General features: G+C 42.3%; 1 protein-coding gene across 1 annotated transcript in view; it reads right to left on the bottom strand.

Annotated features, from left to right (window-relative positions):
• Positions 1-21,413, bottom strand: part of LOC134441855 (serine/threonine-protein kinase 32C-like) — a 44,975-nt gene that overhangs the window by 7,800 nt on the left and 15,762 nt on the right. Inside the window, exons 3-8 of the mRNA XM_063192271.1 lie at positions 20,325-20,476; positions 3,879-4,052; positions 3,147-3,184; positions 2,873-2,962; positions 2,549-2,652; positions 2,346-2,462 (exon numbers count right to left, since the gene is read on the bottom strand). Of these exons, the coding sequence (XP_063048341.1) occupies positions 2,346-2,462; positions 2,549-2,652; positions 2,873-2,962; positions 3,147-3,184; positions 3,879-4,052; positions 20,325-20,476 (675 nt within the window). The remainder of the gene's footprint in view (positions 1-2,345; positions 2,463-2,548; positions 2,653-2,872; positions 2,963-3,146; positions 3,185-3,878; positions 4,053-20,324; positions 20,477-21,413) is intronic.

Genomic DNA, 21,413 nt, shown 5'->3' with positions numbered 1-21,413 from the left:
CCTCAATATCTGTAATTCAGCACATTTGCCATCCATACTAAATGATATACATGGCATTTTAAGTCGGCCAAGGAACGCTGCATATGATATAATTTAGAAAATCAACATGGCTTCGGGTGGGTTTCGAACCCTCAACCTCCATATCTCTAATGCAGCGGCATGCATTACCACTAAGCCAAGCAGCTAATTGTCATGCATAGTCCAGCAAGACTATATTACATTGCATTGCAGAGCTGAACAATAGACTTCTAGAATGCTTGCTCGCACCTGCTCGTTAAGAATGGAATCTTGAGACAGTGACAGTTGAAATGGAATCCTTCACTGGCTGCACCTGTTGTGATTGACTGAAAGACAGTTAGTATTGAGCTCTAAACTGGGGAGAAAATGAGAATGAGTTTTTTGTCTTTACAACATCGTTGTAAAAAAACTAAAAGGAGTTGGCACGTGTCCTTTTCACAGATTGGAGTCATGCTTGTGATCTCTCTAATAGTCTTTGAATGAAGTTTATAGGTGAAAGGGTTCAGGCACAAATGGACCTCCGTGTGGGACATGCGCTGATCTCTTGAAAAATGCAGTTTTCGAAAGAATGGGATTCTCCATAGAGCCAGGCCTGTTTTTTTTACAAACCTGCCATTTAAAAAGTATTGGGAGTTGGGAGATGAAACTTTCACAATTTGGAGACATCCCATAGAGCTCGCTAACAACGCGTCAACTAAACTTCTAGGTGAAAGTGTTGATGTTTTATGATCGAAAAAGCCTCCTACACTCTAATCTCTAGAGTGGCGGAACTTTGGTTCATGAAGGTTCCACCATAGTTTTCAATGGAGACCCAGGCTTTAACAAAATCGCCAAAAACGGGAAAACGACAAGAGACACGGAGAAGCCTATAACGATACGCGATCTCCAAGCCGAGCCGGTCGTTTTAGTGTTTGAACGGTGTCTCTATCTCGAAAGGCCTAGGAGGAGATCCATTTTCTATTTTACTGCTGCCCTGCACAAGAACGATAATAATAAATAATAATAAAACAGGACTTAGAGATTACTATAAACGGGCCTTGCTCTGCAAGGGCCATGCTCTGCATGGTCCTTGCTCCGCAAGCCCGCTTAATTACAAAAACCAAACTCATCACCAAACACAGCAATACTCCGGTGATGCAGTGACCGTATTACCTAATGTGCAGCCAGTGTTCTGTAAAATACTCCTACATGCCAGATAATCCTACAAACCCCTATTGGGCATGCGCAGACCATGAAACGTCAACACCAGCTGATCCTAAGACTGTGCAATATTAGCGGAGAACAGATAAATACAGTACTTAAATTTACAATTTACACTACAAGTGTGTGTTTATTATCGTTATTTGTGTATGTGTGTCTTAGAAATTGAAGTGTGACCCTGGCAACTTATCTAACTGACTCGTTATGCTAGCGGTTTTGCTAACGTTTAATAAAAATCCAGGTTTTTGGTTGTACTTGTATCCATGACCATGCGATTTTATTTTCATATCTTTCATCTCGTAAATCTAACACATTGTTCAAATAAAGAAGTTTGGTGGCATTTTCTGCTCCGTCCGTCATGTTTCAAACCAGCCACTACTAGACCTTGCTTGCGGGAGTTTTTCTGAGGTAATATGGTGTCCACTAGATGGCGACCACTCTGGTGATGCGCTGACCGTATTGCCCAGTGTGCAGCCGGCATAAGGGTGTTTCTCCCTCACCCCTCCCTCTCCCGCAGCTCAAATGAGATCCAAGAATAGTGCCTCTCACACACACTCTCCAACAAATCAATATCTCTTGCTCTTGTGCCTCATTATTTGCCTTAAGTAGAAATGTATGGACTATTATGACCTGACATCCTGTTTTTTTTTAGCCTCTCGCTCTTTCTCCACAATAGCCAGTGGAATAGGATGTTGGAGAGTTCAAAATAAGAAGAGGGGACAAGCAGAGCAGAGTGTAATCAATACAGCAGTCAGAAACCAGTTTTTACCCCAAGGGCCATAACCACCGTGAACGACCACACAACTTACAAACCCCAACTCCGGTGAAGTTGGGACGTTTGGTAAAATGTGAATAAAATCAAAATGCAATCATTTTCAAAACATTCAATCCATTCGTTAGAAGGAGAATAATGAAAAGACAACATATTAAGTGTTAAAACCGAGAAAAAATATTGAAAAATATTGAACACAGCCTGTTTTATGCATCATTGGCTGGATACTAAACAGATCACTTAGTTGTTGTGCAGGGCTGAATTATGTGCGTCCTTTTGTGTTATTCTTCTTAACCATGGGTGCAAGGGCCAACAAATGCTGTTTACAACTTCAATCTTTGGCTTTTCAACTCACCTTTCTCAGCAATGACACCAGGTCCTTCGACCACGTCGGACAATACTGCACGCTAACCGTACTGAAGAGTTGCATTAACGACTCCACCGAATCACTGGTGTGGATTTCATATGGTCTCTGTAAGAAACACAGTAAGAAACAACTCACACATAACAAAAGTAAAGCAAGGATAGAGAAAGATATGTACGCTGTGCATACTGTACCCATCCACTGAGGACTTCAAAGGCTGTGACACCTAGTGACCACCAGTCAACTTCAAAAGCATAGCCAGTTCCCCCGTTTATGAAAGACTGGAAGATCTCTGGGGCTGCGTTTGTCAGGCAGAAAAGAAAAAAAGGAACAGTGCATTAGTGATAACATTCGTCATGAAATTACATACAATCTGCTATTATATTATATATTGTGAGGTGTATTTTAACACTAAACCCAGTAGTTGGCGCAAAAGCAACTCTGAGAAATCAGAATACACTATATCAAAATAATAATAATAATAATATACTATATAATAATAAAAAAAATACACTAACCCATGTATGGCTTGGTTCCAGCCAAGGCTGTGGCCCTTTCTCCGTCGTTGATTATGGTGGCAATGTTAAAATCTGTTAAATGAGCATGCCCTGGAAAATGGATACAATAAAAGCATATTATAAATATAAGAAAGAAGTTGACAATACTTTTGCCCTCTTCTGTACTGTGAATAGACCCGAACAGATTCTATAACAAATTTACATAGAAATCCAAGTAATTCCAAAGGGTTCACATACTTTTTCTAGCCACTGTATATAAAACTTGCGACCTTACCTTGTTCATCTAGTAATATGTTATCAGGTTTGATATCTCTGAAAAAAGAAGAGAGAAGCCGTGTCAAGATAACCTGGCTCTTGCCAAACCTGTGGCCTTTCGCACAGCTTCTGCGAGGGCCACTTATGTACAGATCTGTGACTGTAGAGCACCAGTTATATCATTTTAAAGGTGCACTGTGTAGGATGTGGCCAGAGTATGTACTGCAACTACCCTGCTCATTGAAACTGTGCCGCTTATTGACAAATATGATCTTTTCATGAACATTTACTAAGTAATAAACCAATATTTACTAGTATGACCAAAATACAGCAATTTTCGCAGCTAAAAATGGCCATTTCTTGAAATTCAAAATGGTGGACCATGGAGAAGATCCCCCTTTTCATGTATGAAAAGTGCAATTTTCCCATTCATAATGAATACTTAGAATTTGATGGTGGTGGTAAGTCAGTTATCATAGTAACAAAAAAAACAAATAGGTAATCACAGGCGCAAAAATGTATTTTCATAACTAAACATGGATGTTCTGGGGAAATTTTACCATTTCTTTGAAATAGGCTCTTGAACACAATAATGAAAGTAAATGTTTCAAACCATTGTGAAATCTTAAAGTTGTGTAAAACTGTGCATGCTGTCATGGGAGCTCTGTCATATTCAAAATGTGACAGGACAAACATGGGCCTTAAAAAATATCTTTCAGGGAGGTAAAAGTATGGCTGTAAGGTCATGTACCTGTGGATGATATGTTGACTTTGCAGATAATCAAGTGCTAGTGCCATCTCGCAGAGGTAGACCTTCACTGCTTCCTCGTTGAACTGCACATTCTGTTGCAGATGGTAGCGCAAATCTCCCCCAAGCAATAAGTCCACAACCATGAACATATCTTCTTCATCTTGAAATGAATACCTGAGATAGATGCCACACACACACACACGCAGACGGACACGCACACACACACGTGGGCAAATACAAAAGACATTGAAACAGTAACATTACACCATTGAAAATTTGCATCATCCTAATCAGGGGTTAGTGATAAGTGATAGTCATTAGTCATAATTGGCCTTATTACAGTACAATACAGCAGAGGCTGTGCTCGTGCTGTGTTTTCTACTGTGTATAACTTTAATGGTAAGTAACCTACCATACCATCTTATTGTAGTAGTAGGCCGGTGGAAACATAGGTGTACAGTAGGAAAATGAGTATTAGACTGGAAGCAAAGCCAGACTTATTGTTTAAGCGGATGAAATCAGGTGAAAGATACAGGACATCACAATAAAATAATAGAACAGCTGACATCCCTACACAAGAAATTAGACTAAATGTACATGACATTTCAGTGTATCCTATTGTTTGTAGACTATATTGCTGAATTGTAACCTTGAAATAAGCCATTAGCCCATGACGGGATGCTATAGGGTATGATTGAGTAGCTGAAATAGATAAATAAAACACCTAAGGATTTTTTTCAACGAATTGATAGACTTGTTATGAGTTTGTGTCGATTGGTGTAATCAACATTTTCCATAAATGTATTGTTTTACAGTAGATTTCATAATGACTAAGTTATAGTCCAATAATTAAATGCGCTGACAACTGTTTTTTAGTTTCAGAATGATTTGTCAAAAGCCATTTAGAAAATGGTGCGATTCAGAAATAGGTGCTGTTTCTACATAGCCAGATATTTTTGAAAGCACTTTGGTTTTAGCCTTCCGTTCCACGTAAACAGTTTTAAAATTCACATATCAAAAATCCATCTTTAAAATATACCAGTAGGGGGCTAAATGCACCTGTTACAATGGAGTTTTGAATTTTATCCAGATGTTGCGTTTACAACTCAACAGGAGTAAAAAAATATCCACGTTTAAAAATATCCGGCTACGTGGAAACAGCGCATTAGTCTGTTTATACGTACAATAACATCACATAAAATTCCATTCTGAAATATCCACAATATAACCAGTGATGGAATATGAAGTACGGTGACTGTTTTTGGCAAGCACACTTTCACTCTATGTTAGGGGTGGTACGGTTCACAAATGTCACGGTTCGGTCCATATCACGGTTTCAAGGTCACGGTTTTCGGTTTTGTACGGTTCTGTTTTTTTTTTTTTTTAAATAAAATGTATTATATAAAAATTAGAATGAAAATGTAAGCTTATCATGGGTATGTTGAATTTGACTTCATTTAACCCAACTGAAAGAGGAAAGATATCAATGATTTTAACATGCTTCCATTTATTTCACAAAAAGGGAGAACTAAGTCCTAACTTTTAAGTTGACAAATATTCAAATATTACATGCTATAACACATTTGACGTGTAAAAATAAAACAGCTACACTCCTGTAGGCAATGGGACCATTAGGTCAGTGCAGTATGACTATTTTGGTTAATGACACACTGGGTGCATCCCAATATGTGACCTTGCCTCCTCCACTTGCCTCCTCCACTTGCTTCTCGTCATGATGACATCACTGACAACAGCATTATATTTCAATATCTTGCAAAAGCTCAATTGTAAAGTCTTTGTCTCATTTGCAATTGGGATGGTGAATGAAAAACAGTCCCTCAAAAGTTGTTGTGGCGAGGCTGACAGCTGGGAAACTTTATTGTTTTCTCCACGGAGGAGGGGCCAGGAGGCGGGACGAGGAGACAAGCACAAGTGGAGGAGGCAAGGACACATATTGGGATGTACCCACTGAGAACGAATTGGACTTTTATTTTGATACCGCTTTCTGCGAGTTTTTGCGCTTATGAATCAGTTGCTTCCTATCATGAAACTGCCGGCCGTGAGAAGCATAGAAGTAAATTCAGAAGTCAAATTCAATTTTAAGTGAACAAGTGATAGGGTTATGTTATGTTAAAATGTGAAAGTTAAGGTAACAAATAATATTAAAAAATCGTTTTTTTTAGAAGTGTATGCACAAGAATGTTTCACAAAATTCCTGTGAAGCTGAGCCTTTTAAAACAGTCAAATTGTATTTTTGTTATAGTGTTAAACATCAATGTTAACTAGGCAACAGCACAAAGTCCCCTTCCGTCCATCAGAGTTGAACTGGCTACATATAATTAGGCCTACAGTTGATTGCAGTTAAGGACAGCGCAGTGAATCTGATGGATATGTTCAATTATCTTGCATTTTGCCGTCCGGAATCCCCATTCAATGCCACGTGGATATAGCCTACACTAGGCTACTGTAACGTAAGTCATAGTCTACTTTGTTCTGCAAATCTGTCATTGTTTGTAAATTCATGTTCATTTAATTTAAAATGGTCAGCATAAAGGCTGGGAACAGTCACTTGCGCTAACGTGGAGTGAGAGGGGGGAGAGGGTGACGCTGCTGACCGACCTGCACTTGCTTGTAGGCTACTGTAGCCTAGTCAGCTGGCGCATGCTGTTACATTAGGCCTATGCCTTTCAGTTGGCTGATAGAAATCAGTCTTTCCACACTCAATATCCTACGTAGTCTTTGTGTTTTATGCTTGTAAAAGTAGTAGGATTTTAATAGCGTTGTCCGCCGGTGGTCACTCTATTTTTTATTTTTTTTGAAACCGTGGGCACCGTGCGGTTGCCCACTACCCCGTTCCGTGACATGCAAACCGTACGGTCTCGGTTTGCGACGCAAACCGTACCATGCCTACTCTATGTGCAGTAGTTGACACTAAATACCTAATATCACACTTTTTATTGACGTCGCTCTGTTTCACATTTTCAGGAGCAACCAGACATTCATTTTGTATATAGAATATTAAAAAAAAATGGTTCTGAGGAGCAAAACTTGGCTTGTTTGCAGCATTCAGAAATGTCATACATTTTTGTTGAAAAATCTCCACATTGTTTGAAAGTGTGTAGGTTCATTTGCAAAACAGAGACAATATTCAGCACATTCACTTTTCTTGAGGATGTCAAGGATTATCATGGGGAAGCTTTGACAAACACTTTGACAAACACTCGGCCCAGCCTCTCCCTGGGGAAGAGACAACTGACCGCTAATGTTGACTGTTTTGGCTGCGCACATACGTACGTAGCAGATGTGTAAACAAAGATTCTCCTATAGGAATCGGTTTTCATTGCATGTACTAATTACTAGACTGCTGTCATAAAAATGCATGTTAACCTCCCACTAGTGCAGGTACATCTTCTACAAGCATTGTCTTGTTGTCACATGTGAGGTGACGCTGTAAGAAGAGTTATAAGCCATGCTGCACAAGCAAGACATACAAGCAATACAACATGCTGTTGCTAAACAAAAGAATGCTAACTTATGCCCAGACCATACCCATCCCTAGATCAACCCATAGTGAGTACAGTGAGTAGAGTAGTTTATTTGTCACATACAACACTATAGTGTAGATTACAGCAAGTAGTGAAATTACTAGTATAACTCCAAAACATCCAGAAAGTTCTAGGTTCTAGTGTGCCCAGTAGTCTCCTCTATCTATCTGGAAGGCAGAGTGAGGCCTATGTTTAGATCAGCATTTCAGTCTCACAAATGGGAACTTGGAAACAAAAATGCACAAATGGCCTTTTCTATTTTTAATGACCTGACACCAAACATTAATTAAATTCCCCTCGCCATATATGAGACCATGAAGATGGTCACATTTAAATGCCCCTAATGTTGAGAGATGGGTGGACAGACAAAGAGTACCGATGAATGACTGAAGGAATGGGGAGAAAATAGAGAAAAGAGAGGGTTCATGAAAGGAGAGAAGAGAGGGTTCATAAAAGGAGAGAAGTAGAGAGACAGAGTTAGTTATGAAGAGGACAAAAAATAGAGAGTTTTTGTTGAAGTGAAAGAGCTATAAGAGGCGTAATAGAAAGGGAGAGTGGCAGCCTGGGGGCGAAAGAGGAAAAGCGGTAGTGGAGAGAGCAAGAGAGGCACTAGAGGAGAAAAAAGGGTACAAAGGAGGAAAAAGAAAGTGATGGGGGGTGGGGCGGGGGTGAGGTTGGACAGAAATAGAACAGGGGAGTGTGTGTATGTGCGTGCAGCTTCACAGCAGTCTTTCACTTTTCAAAGGAGACAGTCGCTTTTACATAAGAGCCCCATTGCAAAAGCAAAATCGGGGGAGAGCCACCTTTACATAAACATACCAAGCCAATTCTTAACTTTTGTATTTGCAGTGTGTTTGTTGCCATCACAGTCAATCCATCGGTAGGGCTACTGTATCTCTTGTTTCCTCCTGACAATTTTGATGTTTGAAAATGTTGACTCGTAAGTAGTGATGGGAAACTTGAAGCGAGGCCACGGAGCCTGCAGCAAGCAAAAGTGGATATGACAGATGAGACCTCGTTTCGAGGTGTGCGTCATCAACGTAAAATGATGCTGATGAAATGATGATGCCGGATGAGGCCTCACATTTTATGAGACACATGGTCATTTCATTTCTCGCATCCCTATTCCAAAGACTTGTCTGCGCCTCAGGGCAACTTGTGTGTTTTCAGCTGAAGTTTGTGTGTTTGTTGAGAGACTGTTTATGTTGTAACTGTGATTTGGTTCCAGAGTAAAATAAAGTTAGTTTAGCATGTGTGTTGAAATATGGCACCTCCTCAATTCCCTTTTTCAAGTTAACTTTCAAAGCAATACGCTTTTCGATGAAGTGGAAATTGTGTTTAAATTTTATCATACGAAGTGGGACAGCATTTACGTCAGCAATTATTACTAAACTACAGCCAAATAGGATAGCTGCCATCATTGTATCATATCTATTATAGGTTTCCCAGTTCCAACATTCTCACTTCGACCACAGGATCAGCGTCTAACTTAATATGTGGAGTGTTTCACAATCACAACTCTAAACATATGAAATCGCATACAAATACCCTTTCACATCTGTTTTGAGCTCACCAGGAGAGTGGTGTTTACAGCTCAAATACTGTGCGTCACTTCCCAGAGCAGCATGATGACCAGGGCAGAGATGTGTGATAGTTGGAGTGAGATGATATATCCGCACGGAAGGGGTTTTCAATTAATTGTATCAATTAATGTAATACCTCTTTTCCACTGGCAGTTGTCTGGTAGGCCTACAGCTTGACACAGCGCGACTCGGCCACCACTTTTTGCTCTTCGACTGAACTGTGTCGTGCCCAATCAAAAAGTGGAGGTTAAGTCACATTGTGTCCACTTCATCTCCTCCAAAACTTAAACAAATCCTGTGTACCAAAAATGCTGCAGCAGAGTTGGTTCACGTGGTTGTTGCTCTGAATTACGTCAAGTGCTGGAGTTCCCAATTAGGTATTCTTACAAAAATGCCTAAAGTGCATTCAAGATATCCTCAATCGTTTGGGTATGGAGTGGTTTTAAGCACATATCCTAAAAAAGTTAAAGTCCTATCTTAAAATCCTATCTTATCTTTAAGCACATATCCTATAAAAAAAGTTAAAATCACTGGGCACGGCCAAAGCAGGCTTGTAGAAAGCCATGATGTGTGCTGGAAAACCAATGGCCTTCAGAAGCCTGAGGAGGGCAGTCATGGGTAAGCGGTTAGGGCATCAGACTTGTAGCCCAAAGTTTGCCAGTTTGACTCCCGCCCACCAAGTTGGTGGGGGGAGTAATCAACCAGTGCTCTCCCCCATCCTCCTCCATGATTGAGGTACCCTGAGCATGGTACTGTCCCGCCGCACTGCTCCCGAGGGGAGCCATTGAGGGCTGCCCCCTTGCACTGGTGAGGCATAAATGCAATTTCGTTGTGTGCAGTGTTCACTTGTATGCTGTGAAGTGCTGTGTCACAATGACAATGGGGTTTCCCAATGGGCTTTGATGTCCCTCTTCTTTATAGCCTTCACTGTGGTCATCATAGGCAGGGGAGCTGCTCTATACAGGCCTCAGCTCTTGCCTTTTCTCCTGACAGTGTGATCTTCCATTCCAAGCCTTGAACTCATGCAGGTGGCACAGCAGTCCTTTGTTAGATGCCCAAACACCAGGTTGAACAAGTTGTGGAAGACATCATAGTACAGGGAGAAATTGGTGTCCTGTGGTTCTGCTCCTGGAACAACTGATACATTTTGGCAAGACACCTCACTCGGCAAGTACTTCCTTCCAGGTGCACCACAGCAAGCAAAGTGGTTGGCCTTGAACCAAGATAGGTGCATGTCAGCATGGCAGAAATAATGTGCATCAGAGTGGTGATCACTAACAACTCTGGGATTTTTCCACTCTCCCAAGTGCCTCACACCACGTTTGACCTTGACACGTTTGAAATTCCATGGCTAATCGTAAATTTGACTTCACTAGCCTACTAGACTTCAATCGGCTACTATAGCCTATGTTTAATAGAGGACTACAATACAAACTGCCTCTGTAAGAGCTAGATGAAGTTTTGTAATTTCATTACTTACGTATATAACTACAGTATGATGTCAACATTGGGAAGCTGAAATTCACCAAAAGAAACATCCATGTACTGTGACTACTGAAGCAGCCTCTCTATGCCATTAGCCAGCCTTTCTATGCAATTTTAACATAGAGGCCTACTGATGAAGACTGAAGTCTCACCGTGGAAACAGGTAAAAGATAAAACTTTTACATATGTGGTCGCAAAAAAACTTCCGTCTTCACTAGAGGGCCACTGATAAAGACGGATCACCGTCAAAACACTGTCAATTCATATTGGGGTAACAGGACTATATCTGCATAATTAAATGCCATGATAGGCCACATGTTTTATGGTAGGCTTTTGGTTGCTCAGGGGTCAAACTCAAATTGACCGAGGGCCAAAATCAAAATTTGGAACAAAGTTGTGGGCCGAACTCAACAATTATTTAGTAAAAAATGTACTAAAATAGTGCATGCATGCACTTTATACTCATGTTTAAATTTCACATACACTCCTTCCCATCATATTTGTTAGTTAAAATGTGTCTGCACATCCTGTGACACAGCAAATTTCTTGTTCAACTTTTGTTACGCTATACATTAATGGTGCATGTGGTCCAAAAGTAATACTGTATACATGTGAAATGATCTGGCAGGCCAAATAAAAGAATTGGCCCCCGGGCCTGAGTTTTACTTCCCTGCTCTAGATATTGCGGATGCGTGGGACAAATCTGTCTGGTCTGTGGCTCTGCAGACACATCCTTCTGAAGAGAACTGTGTAGACGTCAACAGGTCCAACCGGGTATGCTGTGAACTAAACGGTATTAATGCGGATGGTTCAACAGTAATCACTTGTGTTCCCAGAGTACGGGTGCGGGCACCGGCACCATTCAAGCCGGCATCCAAAACGTCGTCAAGTTCACAAAGATTTTTTTTTTTTTTTAAATGTGCGCTAAAAGTGCAGATCAACTGAGGTAACATTCTCATGTTGAGTTCCCCTGAAAGATGACATACTCAAGCAATCTTTGTACACACATTGAGTACCTCAGGCCCTATGTGAGTAACCACTGTGCAGCCTTGTAGAAACGCTATTACCAGTTAGAGGCCTGGTGGTGACTCACACTGCACACAACCGAGCACAGCTGCTCTGAAAGAACTGGGCCAGGAAGACAAATGATTTCAGGGAATTACAGGAGAGAAGGTGAGAGAGAAAAGTGGGAAGCTACACAGTTCTTTCAGAGTTGACAATGCCCTACATACACTTAGAAGGGAGTGGACTGCACAAGGCACATCTCATTCCTCCTTCCTCTCTCTCTCAATCCATGCACGCACACACGCACAGCATCACTGCTTGGTTGTCCTGATTTCAGCCGGTTTATGCTTTCTGACCTTGAATGTGACTTAATTTTCTGGAAACTGGGACAAACACTGTGCACCATCAGTAGAAAACTTTCTAACTATATTAAATAAAATCTGAAATTCTCCAGGTTCGGTTTTATGTTCTGGGGTAGTGACCACATTATATTATGAGCAAAAAAATCCTTGAATCTTTAGAAAAGGTTACGGTGCATACACAGCAGACATTCGCGTTCGCTTGATGTATCCGGGTGCATCGCCAGTCCGAGAGGTTGCAAGCTGTTTTGTTGCTCCCTTTCACACTGCACAGTCACGGTGCATACACACCAACGGCACGGACGTCCACAGTACGTCCACTTCACGTGTCCGTTATCAGTCTGAAACGGTTAGAATGCATGAAAACAAATCATGCCTTGCACACAGGAACGCGGTGTAAGCGCGGCGCATGTCCGTCCCGACCGGACATGTCCGCGTTGCTCCTTGAAAATAGAACTCGAGTCTATTTTCCTGCGCGGACGTCCGCGTTCAATGCGCGGCTCCCATTGAAAATGAATGGCTGCTGCCCGTGGATAGAACATGGACGTTTAGGGGTCTTACACACGGAACGGCCGCGTTTTTTAGCGGCGTCGGTGAAAATACATTGAAACATATCTGTCCTTACACACCAACCGGCGGTAGTCGAGCGTCAGCGGCGCGGGAGCTGGCTCCGTGCCGCGCTGCATTTGGAAAATAGAACTCGAGCGTATTTTTCACGCCGGCGACCGGCAGTGTCTCATTCAAATGAATGGCAGAGTAGCATGCTAGCTTTGGCTGTGGGGAGGGTTTTGAACAGGACTGGCCGCGCACGCCGACGCTGTCAGTGTGAAAGGCAAAGAAAAACACGCCGGCCGAAACTAAGCAGAAAGACCGCGTTTGTCCCGTGCCGGTTCCGTTCGGCTTCGGTATGTTTTGCCCCTAACTGTGCAGTGTGAAAAGCAGCCCGCGAACCTCTCGGACTCGCACTGCTCACGGAGACGTTAAGGAAACATGCCGTCTGTGTGTGCATGTACCGTTAGCGTTCGCATTCTGTCCACGGGCAGCAGCATTCATTTTCAATGGTAGACCACTCATTGGACACGGACGTCCGCGCAAGAAAATAGACTCGAGTTCTATATTCAAGGAGCATCGCGGACATGTCCGGTCTGCCGCTTACGTTGACGGACATGCACCGTGCTTACACCGTGCTTACACCGTGCTTACACCGCCCTCCTGTGTGCAAGGCATGATTTGTTTTCATGTATTCTAACCATTTCGTACTGATACCGGACACGTTCAGTGGACGTTAAGTGGCCGTCCGCGCTTGCTGTGTGTATGCACCGTCATCTAGCACCTCGTATCTACCCAGGAACACCGCAGAGCTGTCTGCTTTGTCTAAAGCGACGCCTCCTCCAACTCTCGCCTTGATCAACACATCTATGGACAAGCTGACATCTATGGACATTTTCTATACTGCTTATTTATTTAATGTGTGTATTTTTCATGTTAACATTTTTAGTTTTACCAGACCTGTAACTTCACTACAAGCTGTACTCTTGGTTAACTGAACTACACTAGTCCTTAACTGAACTTAACTGAACTACACTAGTCCCGTCTGAATAGGGCTTAACCCCTTTAGGCGCGGCTTTATAAATTCATTGTTACCAGAATGGTAATGACCAAGTCATGGTGCATTACTAAAGGACCTGTGTTGTGTCATAGTATTGTAGTGCTATGGTAGTTACATTTCAATGTCTATTACAGCGTGCCACTGGAGGTACGGTGCGCATTAAGGGGCTACAGGGTAAATCCAGTGTGAAATGGCTTAAATTGTGTTAAAGCATGATATTCGACACTAACTTTTTCCACATACCTCATCTGCTTAATTCCCCTGCATTTAGAAATACAGTGCTAGTTAGCCGATGCTAACATTTCTCTACAAGCATCAATGTAGCCATCGTTATAAATCTCTACTTTCCACCCATTTACGACATTCAAAGTTGCCCAAAATCTAATTCTGTAGTGTCGCAGGGTTGTTGACATGTAAAACTTTGGTAGCCCACAGTTTGTTTAGAAACAATGCCATTCTTACAGGCTGCGCCAGGTTGGCTGATATAGCCAACACCAGAGTCAGTTTACTGCAGACTGTCGTAAATTGGTGGAAAGTAGAGATTTAAAACAATGGCTACTTCTATGCCCCGTTGAACCACAGCAAAAGCCCAATGTTAGCATCGGGTAACTAGAGCTGGATTTCTCAATGAGCCTTGGTCTCATTAGCCGCGCTTCAGCGGCCCGGGGCCGCCCGGGGCTCAGGAGAGTGGCCGGCTCGGAGCTGCCGGCCCGGGCCATTTTTTGCCTGATCGGACTCATAGCCGACCCCAGGCACATTCAGGTACACGCCTTGTTTGTGAAACGTCAGTCGGGCACAGCCCACTTTCGCCCCAAATCACAGAAGGACAACAACAGAACAACGACAAAGAAGGAGAAGAAAATTGAGCAAACTCTGTTGGAGCAGGTCGCCGTTTTATTACATGGCAAAGTTGTCGATTCAGAAGCTGTATGGGACGCAGCGCATGTTAAGAAGACAAAGACGCATGAAAATACGAGCAGCTCGACAACTGAGAGTGAACAGAAGGAGACGTGCGAACATGCCCAGTCGCGCACAGAAGCATGAGCCCCGGACATAGCGAGACATGAATGTGCAGGTAATTGAATAAGTTACCATGTGAAAGGAGACCAAATCCCGGAGACAGCACCATCAGTTGCTATAGAAAATTATGAGCCCCGGACATAGCGACACACCCCCTCGTTGCGGCGTGCCACCGGTCTATTCATTCATGTTATTTCCATCCATTTGACATTAAAGCCCTTGTGTAAATTTCAAACTGTGTTTGGCGATCTGTCTGAAACGTGCGATAGGCCTATAGCCTACCAGACCTTCGGCGATAATAGCGCAAAAGCTAAATAAGCCGACATAAATGTCATGTGTGAGTATTTGTGAGACACTTTTTATTGGTGTCCAGTGGAAAGCATGCCAAATCACGATAATGGCACAAGAGTTGGCGGCTAAAAGCAGAAAAAAGCCGACACGACTTAGCTATGAGTTTAAGTGTAGGCCTAGTGGTGCCCATGATGCCCTGATAACAACAAAAAAGTTATGTTGGCTAAATAACTTTAAAAACACAAACAGAAGTGCCAAGGTTGCATCTTATGAAATTATGCCATAAGAAAGCCAAACACCCCAAACTAATGCTTAACCATAATTTGCCCAGAATTTAGCGATAAGATTGGTCCTCTCGACCAGCCTGCTCTGTCCTCGAGTCGAGAACCAGCGCTACTTCCTTGTTCTAACCTTCGTCGGTCTACGGACTGTGAGCTCTTCATTAAATAAGTTGCCCGTGCTTTGTTGTTTGATTTATTTACACGAACCAAAGACAACACATGCGCTTGCAAGTTACGACGCTGAAGTTATTTGGACAGTTGAACAGTGGTTCCGAGGTCGAGGAAACATTCCGCTTCGTCCTCGACAAATGAGCCACTTCTTTGTTCCAAACTACCACTGTGGCTGCCAGTGCGATCAAACATGCACGTGATATAAAGATTTAATGTTTCATTTTCATTCTCGTCGAGTCTGTGATGCTAAAAAACAACCGACACGTCTAGTTTACTCTTTGTATTGAAGGCAGTTTCAGCGTGGAATGACATCGCGCAGATTATTACACAGAGGTTGACCCCGCCTCCGAGCCTCGGTGGTGCTTGCTGGCCCATCGAATTCGACGGGCCAGGAAAAGCGGCCTTTAGCCCCACAACCTGGCCCGGCGGCCATCTTTAGCACCTAGCCCCCTTTTGATGAGATCACCGTCAGCCCCCTTTTGTCCGGGCCAGCCCGGGGCTGGCCCTGCAGTGAGACTGAGGCTATTGCAAGGCAGAGGCGATTCCTTTATGAGTTCAAGGGAGGCGGAGCCTCCTGTACAAAATCACGGTGAACAGTGTTATTTTTTAGTAGGCCTAATGCTTTATCTAACTTCATAACATTGCTATTTCATATCCGGCTCCATAGATATGCATGTGCTCAACTTAATAAAATCAGGCAGTAATATGATTCTGCGATTCATCTAATAATTTCTGCTTGAAGTTTTTTCCCCTCATGACAATGGTAGTGAGTAGAGTCTCACTGGACCTCAATGGCATGTGTGAATGTGCGCTTAGTCAATGGCCAAAAAAACGCTCATTGGTTATTGTCCAGATATTTTTTATTTTATTTGGGGGACTGAGCCTCAGTGAGAGTGAAGGGAGATGGGCGTGAGAGCGATTGGTACAGGAGACTGAAGCTCCGACTTGTGATTGGGTGAACCCTGGGAAAAAATCGGTGTCACTGTCAATAGTTGACATGCGGATATGTTATTAATTTGACTGAGCCTCATCGTGGTAATCAGTGAGGAAGCTATTCATTGCGGTATATTCCAGTTTTGTGTACATATTCTTGTAAACATAGTGTTGCGAATAAAGTCTTTATAGTGGCACGTCCGTATCCTTTTTAATCTCCCAATTCCAACATTTGAGGTTGCCTACTTTTCGAGGGGGCTAGCTTGCAAGAAAGCTAGACAGCTATGCAAAATTGTGGATTAAATTCTGGCGAATTCCAGATGTCCTTATGAGGAGAAAATGAATATCAAGGAGCAGAGCAGAGCACTGCCTAATAATGACTTGGTGAAAAAGGTAGGGAAGAACAACCGTTTCTTTTGAGCTTTCGTGGTATTTGTGTCTGATCAACTGGTGAACTGCAAAGTCCCGTGACTGACGACGAGTCCTTGCATGCTGTTGCCAATGTTAAATAATTAAAGATTTGGCGCCCCCTCATGGTAAGATGTGCAATGCACCCAGTAATGAACAAAGACAAACTCAATCACATCATTATGTGGCGGAGGTAGGCCTAATGATAATAAAAAATATTTTTTAAAATTACATTTCCATATGAATATAAGGGGGATAATGATTAATTGAATTAGATAATGTGATAGTAGCACCAGCTATCCAGTGTTGCCAAGTCCGCTTATCATAAGCGACCGTGGGCTTCTTTTTTTGAGCAGTCACTTTAAATTCGGTAAAGTCGCGGGTTGCTTTTTTTGGGGGCTTGTTCTTTTCAGGGTCTGGCTTGCTGTTTTCTCCTGCTCTGCCGGTGATTTGGATGTATTTGGATGTGTTTCTCAATGGCAACTAGTTTTTTATCACTCATACTCACAAGTGACCCAACTACAGCATCGTTAACTCCCACTTTCTGTGGTCACCTGTGGTGATTTTAGCTGCCATGCAGACCCCCGCAAAGAGCAAGGTCTTCCCTGACTAGGCACGCAACTGACGACCCACCCCTTTGGTCGCTTCTTTTGGGCTTGTTTTCACGACGCCCGTCAGTCGCTTCTTTTGGGCTTGTTTTTAGGACGTCAGTTGCTTATTTGTCGTAGAAAATCTGGCAACACTGCAGCTATCTGTTAGAATCCCCACCACAGGTCAGTTCCCATGTTTATTCCAGAACAGACTGCTTGCAAGATTTCTCAGAAATAGCTACACTCAAATAATTAAGAACAATATGTGTAGTAAAAAGCACCAGCTTTCCAACAAATTTGTTTCAACAAGAGTCCTTTAGTGTGTGGGGCCATTTGTTGCTCAGGACCAATGTAAGATGTGTGTAACCCCATCCCCCCCTTTTTTTGTCGTTCTGGACATATTGTAATTGACCAGCCTCCCCTGTTTGGCAGACTGCCAGCCGCCACTGATGCAAGGCATCAGGTATGTTCCCAGACTTAGCCCTCATATCAGCATCATGTTTTAACACCATTTAAGCCATTTTACACTGGATTTCCCCTTTAAAGCCCTATTCTGACGGGACTAGTTTTATGTATGGACATGGGGAAATGTGTTTTTTATCTCTAGGTTGGTAATAGAATATACGTTGGTAATAGAAATGGCCGATTCGGACTGGATTGAAATATCTCAGTAAACGAACGGAAAATGGGAGGGGTAACTCCATTGTGACTGCACTGTCATCATGCGCGTGCCAACTCCACAATATATTATTGATTTTTGAGCACACTATTGCGAATCCATGGAGGCATTTGGTCCCGTGGAACAATTTTAATAATTGCCTGTTGGTTTACTAACCAGTCAAAAACTATTCTAATGCGTCTGCATGCGTGTCCTTTCATTTGGAGAGTGCGTTGACCATGAATTTGACAGCGAACACAGCTTGGAACAACTACCTTAAACAAAACGAACGGTTTACTGCTAGGCTGTAATGTTTGCAAGCCCAGAGAGATTGGATATATTGTGCGTTTCGTGCACTTAACCAGACATCTTTACATAGGGTCGCATTCGGACAGGATTAGTATTATCGAGGGTAATTTCTCCGGACCGTTTTAGAGGAGATAAAACTCACTGTGAAGTTTACCGACATACAGGTACTCCACTATCTTTACTAACATGGTGCGTTCAGACGGGACTAAAGTTCCCGATTATTATTACTTTACCCCAGGTCCCCCCATTAAACTAGTCCTTTCGTAATATGACGGGATTAGTTTTATGTATGGACATAGGGAAATGTGATTTTTATCTCAGGACGTCGGTAAGAGAAATGGCCGATTCGGACTGGATTGAAATATCTCAGTAAACGAACAGAAAGTAGGAGGGGTTACTCATCACGTACCGTTGTGACAGCACTTGTCGTCATGCGCGTGCCAACTCCGCAATATATTATCGATTTTTGAGCACATTATTGCGCATCCATGGGGGCATTTGGTCCCGTGGAACAATTCTAATAATTGCCTGTTGGTTTACTAACCAATCAAAATCCTTTCTAATGCGTCTGCATGTGCGTCCTTTCATTTGGAGAGTACATTTGACCATGCTGTCTGATTTTGACAGCGAACACAGCTTGGAATGGTTTACTGGAAGGCTGTAATGTTTGCAAGCCCAGAGAGATTGAATATATTGTGCGTTTCGTGCACTTAACCAGACATTTTTACATAGGGTCGCATCCGGACAGGATTAGTTTTACCAAGGGTAATTCCTCCTGACCGTTTTACAGGAGGTAAAACACGCGGTCAAGTTTACCCGACATACTCTGCTATCTTAACTGACATGGCACGTTCAGACAGGACTACATTTCGCGGTTATTATCACTTTACCCCAGGTTCCCCCATTAAACTAGTCCCATCGGAATAGGGCTTAACACCCAACTTGTCACAAGCACTCACTCATTCTTCCTGGGGATGATCTTACTGTGACCAAAAAGTTTGCATATTTCACTTGGCTAATTCACTTGTTTTGGTATGCAATAAATGTACACTATTGTATCGGAATAAAAGTGTGAGAGTTCCCTTCACTTTTTGCTTCAAGATTACGAATTGGACTCTACATGCCCACCTGGCACCACGTCCAAATGTGCTATATAGACAGTAGGCCTACAGGTATGTACATCAAATGCTGGTTTCTTTTATTTTAATTTAGTTTTTAAATGAATGTATTTTAATTGCATTTTCGGTATGGTCATTTTATGCTGTTTGTTGTTGTATATCAAGTCTATATCAATCATGGGTAAGTGGTTAGGGGCAGTCATGAGTAAACAATTAGAGCCTGATGCTTGTTGCCCAAAGGTTGCCGGTGCGACTTCAAACCCGACAGGTTGGGGGGGGGAGTAATTAACAAGTGCTCTCCCCCATCCTCCTCCTTGACTGGTACCCCGAGTATTGGGGTGCCGTTTGGGCTGCCCCCTTGCACAGGTCAGCCAGAAATGCAATTTTGTTGTGTGCACTGAGTGCTGTGTCACTATAGCAATGGGAGTTTCCCAGGTGGGCTTTCTTTCCCCCTTTCATGACCCTACTTTTGTTTTCAAAAGCACCTGTTAGTATGATATGCATTACTATGAAACATTGATATGGCCTTGAACATTTTAAAATAATTGGCCAATTTTGAGCCATACTTCCATTGCACCTACAACCTGTACTAGCGATACTTCAAACATACCGATATGCATTTATTTCCTCCAAGTAACTACTCTTGATTTTGTGGTTTTCCGAGATTGCAACTAGGACAGAAACAGTCTCTTCAATAGGTTCGTTTGATAATTAAAGTTGAACTCTATTTTGTTCTCAAAGGGTTTATTCAATAATTAAAGGAGAACATGGCCATCTCCTCAAGGGGTTGATAAGAGTAATTAAAGAGTGTGTGTATGATTCATTTGCACTCTGTCAAATCTGCATCAAAAACCAAATTTTCTAGGTCACGTTAAAAATGATTTAGACACCATTTCCAATCGATTCAACGGACGGTATTATTAAATGGTAAACACAAGATTCATACAAAGGTAAGTGCATATGTGCATGCTCAATAATCACCTATCCTACCTTTGATACATGCATACTCCTATAATTACATTCTCTATGGCAACACATGCAGAGGGCAGAAAGAATTAAGTGAAAAACACATGATAGTCACCAGAGGTTCACTACAAAAACATGTTCAATTTCCTGTAGAATCTCTAGCTCTCTAAAGACGTTTCGGACCTCATCTCGCTCTATGCACTGCTGTTTGTTCATGTACTTCATGGCAAACATCTTCTCTGAGTCTCTCTTCTGGACGATGCATACCTGTAAGGAAGAGAAAAAAGGAGTGGTGTCAGATCAAACCCAACATACTATTAAGGTTGCTAAGATGGCTTGATGCCCCTATAGCTCCTCTGGGTGCCCTGCCCCCCGTTCCTGTACTTGAGGTATGTTTTTAACCCTATGCAGACAGGACTAGTTTTATGTATGGACATGGGGTAATATGATTTTTATCTCTGAACATCAGTAATAGAACTGGCCAATTCGGACTGGATTAAAATATATAACAATAATGTGGGAGGTGTACATTTTCACACCGTTCAGACAGTCGTCACGTGTGCCATCTCCATAATAGGCATATATTATTGATTTTGGGCATATTAATACAAATCCATGGAGGCATTTGGTCCCGTTAACAATTTTAATGATTTCCTGTTGTTTACTAACCATCAGAATCCATTCTAATGCATCTGAATGTGTGCCGTTGTATCTGAAGACTGTGTTTGATCTTGCTTGCTGAATTTGACAGCAAAACAGTGTGAAACAAGCCAGCAGAGATTAGATATAATGTGTGTTTCATGCATTTTACCACACGTCTTTAAATGTGCTGCATTCACAGGATTAGTATTACCTAGGGTTATTTCCCTAGACTGTTTCATAGGAGTTGAAACTGTTAAGTTAACTGTCATACTCCACTGTCTTTACTGACATGGCACATTTAGACAAGACTAAATTTCCTGGTTATTTTTACCCCAGGTCCCCTAACAAAACTAGTCCTGTGCCTATACATGGGTTTTCAATGTTATCAAATACCCGGCTGCGCACGCAGACAGGGATTCCAAAATGCTACGGGGCTAGGTGTTTATCATTGGCAGTCCCATTGGAGCCCTTCACAGTGTATGACAAGAACCTGTTGTCTTGTCTGCTGTTTATCCACTTGCTCGGATTTTGTACTCTCGATGACACTGTTTCGGAATGCTTT

Source organism: Engraulis encrasicolus, chromosome 24 (assembly GCF_034702125.1).
Source record: "Engraulis encrasicolus isolate BLACKSEA-1 chromosome 24, IST_EnEncr_1.0, whole genome shotgun sequence".
NCBI lineage: Eukaryota > Metazoa > Chordata > Actinopteri > Clupeiformes > Engraulidae > Engraulis > Engraulis encrasicolus.
This window is presented reverse-complemented; position numbering and strand designations above follow the sequence as displayed.